At 34.7% G+C, this 4659-nt stretch overlaps 1 protein-coding gene across 1 annotated transcript in view; it reads left to right on the plus strand.

Annotated features, from left to right (window-relative positions):
• The window catches only part of TRIP12 (thyroid hormone receptor interactor 12), a 132518-nt gene that overhangs the window by 115192 nt on the left and 12667 nt on the right, over positions 1 to 4659 (plus strand). Inside the window, exons 34-35 of the mRNA XM_023532935.1 lie at positions 104 to 280; positions 1618 to 1716. Of these exons, the coding sequence (XP_023388703.1) occupies positions 104 to 280; positions 1618 to 1716 (276 nt within the window). The remainder of the gene's footprint in view (positions 1 to 103; positions 281 to 1617; positions 1717 to 4659) is intronic.

Consider the following 4659-nt stretch of genomic DNA (forward strand, 5'->3'; position numbering starts at 1 on the left):
TTTTTATTGGTTAGATTTATAAGTATTATTCTGTATCATATCAAAAGATATTTCTACCATAGGGGTTTTTTATGTTTTCTGATTCTAAGTGAGATAACCAATTTATATCACATCTTTTTACAGCCCATTTTTCTTCCCTTTTGATACCCGGCAAATGCTTTTTTATGTAACTGCATTTGATCGAGACCGAGCAATGCAAAGATTACTTGATACCAACCCAGAAATCAACCAGTCTGATTCTCAAGATAGCAGAGTTGCACCTAGATTGGATAGAAAAAAAGTAAGTTTCTCCCCAAAATATTTAAAGATAAGTCAAACTGAACTTTTCAAAATAATGGGAAAACTAGAAATGTGTTGCATCTAATTATGCATATTGGTTTATAGGCCTGCCCTACATACAGTCATTTCTTTGCTTATCTTTTTTTTCTTTTTAATCCACATTAGCCTTATTTTCCTATCAGTGTCTTGGAACTGGGCTACCTGTGAATCTTTCATTCTCCAGTGAGAGTTCTTTTTCCTAGTTTCTGAAATTTCTACAATGCTTTTTTCTCTTTTAGTTGTCATAATTCTCGTGCCAAGAAAGAATCTTGTCTTACTGAGTCTTTCTTCCTTTTTAAATTAGGAACTCAAGCTATATAGCCTCCCTTTTATAATTGATCTCTTATGCAGTAGGTAGAAATAATCAGGTCCACTTCATTCTGTTAGCAAATATTTCAATTAGAAGAGACCGAAACAAAACCCTTGACGTATTTCGTATTTCTGGCCCAGTTAACCCCTATGTTGCCAACTGTATCTTCCTGTGATTCTCCTCTCTGCTCTACATTCATAGCTTTAAAACACACAGCTCTGAGCTGTTTCAGTGTGAGACTGAGTCCTACACTCCTGACACCACACTGCCTTTTACTGAGGACTCCTTTGTTCACTTCTGCCTCTTTCTTACTGAGATTTTTATTCAGGTCTGTCTTCTCAAAACCTTTATCTCCAGATGTCTAAGAGCCATTAGTAGTAATGACATAAAAAAGGGGAGTGGGAGGAATGAGAAGCAAAACAAAAAAACATTATACTTAAAAGCCTCACTATTTCTACCTTTATTTGTATCATTTGGATTCTATTAACAATGGTTTTGGTAGAATTTGGAAATTTACCAAGACCTTCCTCATCCCCATGAATCTCATTAGTAGATGTTTGCAGTTGTGCTTGTGGGATCTCTGCACATCAGAGCCAGTAAGTAGCTTTCCAGCTTACCTGTCACCTCCATTTGTATTGCTCCGTCATCTAACTTTAAAGTGTACCCAGGGAGATTCACTAAGCTGCAGCCCTGAATTGCATCCGTGTTGGCAAGGTTACAGAGATTCTTTCTTCTCCATCTTGCATTTTCTGAACTTGTCATTGGCTAAGATAATAATTACACTTCTAGCTTTTCTTCATGTGTGCCAGGATGCTTTCAATGTTTGTAGCAATGCAACTACTTCTTAACCTATTCTGAGGTAATGTTTTTTTATTTTAAAGAAATAATTTTCTAACAATCCAATTTTTTTTTGCACTTTAATAAATACCACCTTTTTATTAAAGTGTAATGTGAGCTTAGTTTTCTCGTGTCGATACTTCCTTTTGCAGCGTACTGTGAACAGAGAGGAACTGCTGAAACAAGCTGAGTCTGTGATGCAAGATCTTGGCAGCTCACGGGCCATGTTAGAAATCCAGTATGAAAACGAGGTGAGCTTATGGGTCTGTTGACAGTTTTTAGTGTGATTTGTGCCCTTGATAAAATGTCATTAGAGTATCTTGGTCCTCTGAAATTCTAAAAGACAGTTGGGAAATTCATATAAAAACTTGAGATTTGTTTCTCTCTTGAATGATTTGTTCTAAGTTCTCCATTTTTCAGGTTAAAATGTATAATGAAAGACAGGTTTTTTTGTTTTTTTTTGTGGCGTGTAAGAACAGATGTTTGCGTAGTTTTTATAGACTGATAAAGTAAAATGATCTTTTAAACATAACTTTCAAAGGTTTTCAACTGCTTTTTTTAAAAACTGGGTCTCCCGAGATACTACTTTTGTATAATAAATACACACTTTTAAGATGTAGTTCTAAGAGTTAACAAATATATACAGTCTGTAACCACAACTGCAGCAAGATAAAGAAAAATATCCTATCACTACAAAACGTTCTTCGACCACTTTGCAATCAGTCCCTTCCCTCCACCCCAATCTCTGCAACCACTGACCTGTTTTCTGTCCCTATATTTTTTCTTTTTTACAGTATCATAATAAATATGAAGCGGTATAGTATATAACCCCTTGTGTTACTGTCACTTAGTATAATGTTTTTGAGATTGATTCATGTTGTTGCAGGTATCAATTTGTTTTCTTTTATTACTGAGTAATAATAATGTTTTATCTAATCACCAGTTGATGCACACTTCAGTTGTTTCGAGTTTTTGACTATGTATAATGCTGTTATGAACATTTGTGTACAAGTCTTTGTATAGATATGTTTTTATTTCTCTTAGGTAACTACTTCAGGGTTGAATTGCTAAGTCATTTGATAAGATATGTTTTAACTTTAAAAGAAACACAAAACTGTTTTCAAAGTAGCTGTCCCATTTTTCATTCCCACCAGTAATGTAGTATGTAAGTTTCAGTGGTTTCACATGCTCACCAAAACTTTGTATTGTCAGTCTTTTTTATTCTAGTGGGTTTATAATGGTATCTTACTGTGGTTTTAATTTGCATTTCTCTGATGATTAATGGTATTGATTTATCTTTTCATTATCGGCCATTCATGTATCTGGAGAAATGTCCAAGAATTCTGCCAAAATGTCTTTGAAAGAACAGAAGTTTTAACTTATGATGAAACCCAGTTTATCTTCCTCACCCCCCTCCCCTTTCTGGTTTGTGTTTTTTGGATCCCAAGACAGACACTTTCCTCTAATCCATGGTCTTAAAGATTTTGTTCCTGTGTGTTCTTTAGGAGTTTTCTAGTCTTAGCTTTTATATTTAGGCCTATGATCCATCCGCTTTGAGTTGGTTTTTATGTATGGTATAGAGTAAGAGTTAAGCTTCTTTATCTTTTTTTCTAAACCCAGACTGTTCAGTTTTTTCAGCATTTGTTTGAAAAGACTATGCTTTTCCCTGTCGAATTACCATGGCACCTTTTTTGAGAATCAGTTAATTATGAATGTTGGGATCTGTTTCTGGATTTTCTGTTCTTTTTTATTAATCTATTCTCTCTCAATTACTGTAGCTTTATAGTTAGTCTTGAAATCAGGTAGTGTGATTCCTCCAACTTTTTCTTTTTCAGAGTTGTTTAGGTTATTCTCAATCCCTTGTAATTCCATGTAATTTTGGAATCAGCTTTTTTGTGTCTATAAAATTCTCAGGATATTGTTTGGGATTGTGTTGAATCTTGATCAGTTTGGAAGAGAATTGACATTTACAAGTCTTGAGTCTTCCAATCCATGAACACAGTATAGCCTTTCACTTACGTAGGTCTTTAATTTCTCTCAGTGTGCTTTATAAATTAAGCCTGGCGGTCTTTCACGTGTATATTTTGTTAAATTTTTCCCCAGATATTTCATGTTTTTTCATGGTGTTTCATTTGAGTTTTCAGTTGCTATTAGTTTACAGAAATACAATTGATTTTTGTATGTTGACATTGTTTTTTGTGACCTTGATAAACTTAATTATTCTAATATAACCTTTTAATACATCATTTAGGATTATTGTAGACCCAAGGCTTGGGAAACTTTTCTGTAAAGGGCCAGATAATAAATATTTCAGGCTTCGTGGGCCACACGGTTTTCATCATAGCTCTTGTGTTTTGCCTTCTCGTAGCGTGCATGTGGCCGCAGACAGTATGTGTATGAATGAGCATGGTTATGATCCAGTAGAACTTTATTATGGTCCTTGAGATTTAAAGTTCATGCAATTTTCACACATTGTAGAATATCATTCAAGATTATTTTCACCCGTTTAATATTGTAACGACCATTCTTAGCTTGCAGACTATACAAAAACGAGTGGGCCCGGACTGTAGCTTGCCGACCCATGTTGTAGGTAGTCATGTCATCTGTGAAAAAAGAGTTTTATTTCTTTTCTAATCTTTGTCTTTTATTTCTTTTGAGATGCTTTTACACAGCTAGGACAGTACACCAGAAGAATCAAATAATGATTTTCTATATATTTTAACTCTGAAGTGTTGAGTCTCTTGGGTATACTTTTCCCCCTCTTTCTCTTAATTTCTTTAATTTCTTTAAGTTTTGGGACTTTTGAAGCTCGATGGACATAAAATTTCCAAACCTTCTATTATACTGATTATTTATTATCTGTAGCATGTGGCTTATAATATGACCTCAGGTGTTGTGAATGAGTTCATATTGTGAAGAATTAGGATAGTGCCTGGCTTGTGGTAAGTACTGTGTAGATTTAGCAGTTTAACTTACAGTATTCTTTGTAGTCATTCTGACAATTCTAATCATGACTTTGATTTCTGATTCTTTTGCATCTCATTAAGACTTTGAAAAGTTAAGAGTATTCAGTCATGAAAATTAAAATTCTAAGTAGTTTCGTATTGGGAAGTGTACAGCCTGCTAGGGACCCCAGGGTGTGGCAGTTGGGGAGACACAGGACAGAGGTACAAACAGGTGTGGCCAGTGAATGG

The sequence above is a fragment of the Pteropus vampyrus genome, unplaced genomic scaffold (assembly GCF_000151845.1).
Source record: "Pteropus vampyrus isolate Shadow unplaced genomic scaffold, Pvam_2.0 Scaffold93, whole genome shotgun sequence".
Lineage (NCBI taxonomy): Eukaryota > Metazoa > Chordata > Mammalia > Chiroptera > Pteropodidae > Pteropus > Pteropus vampyrus.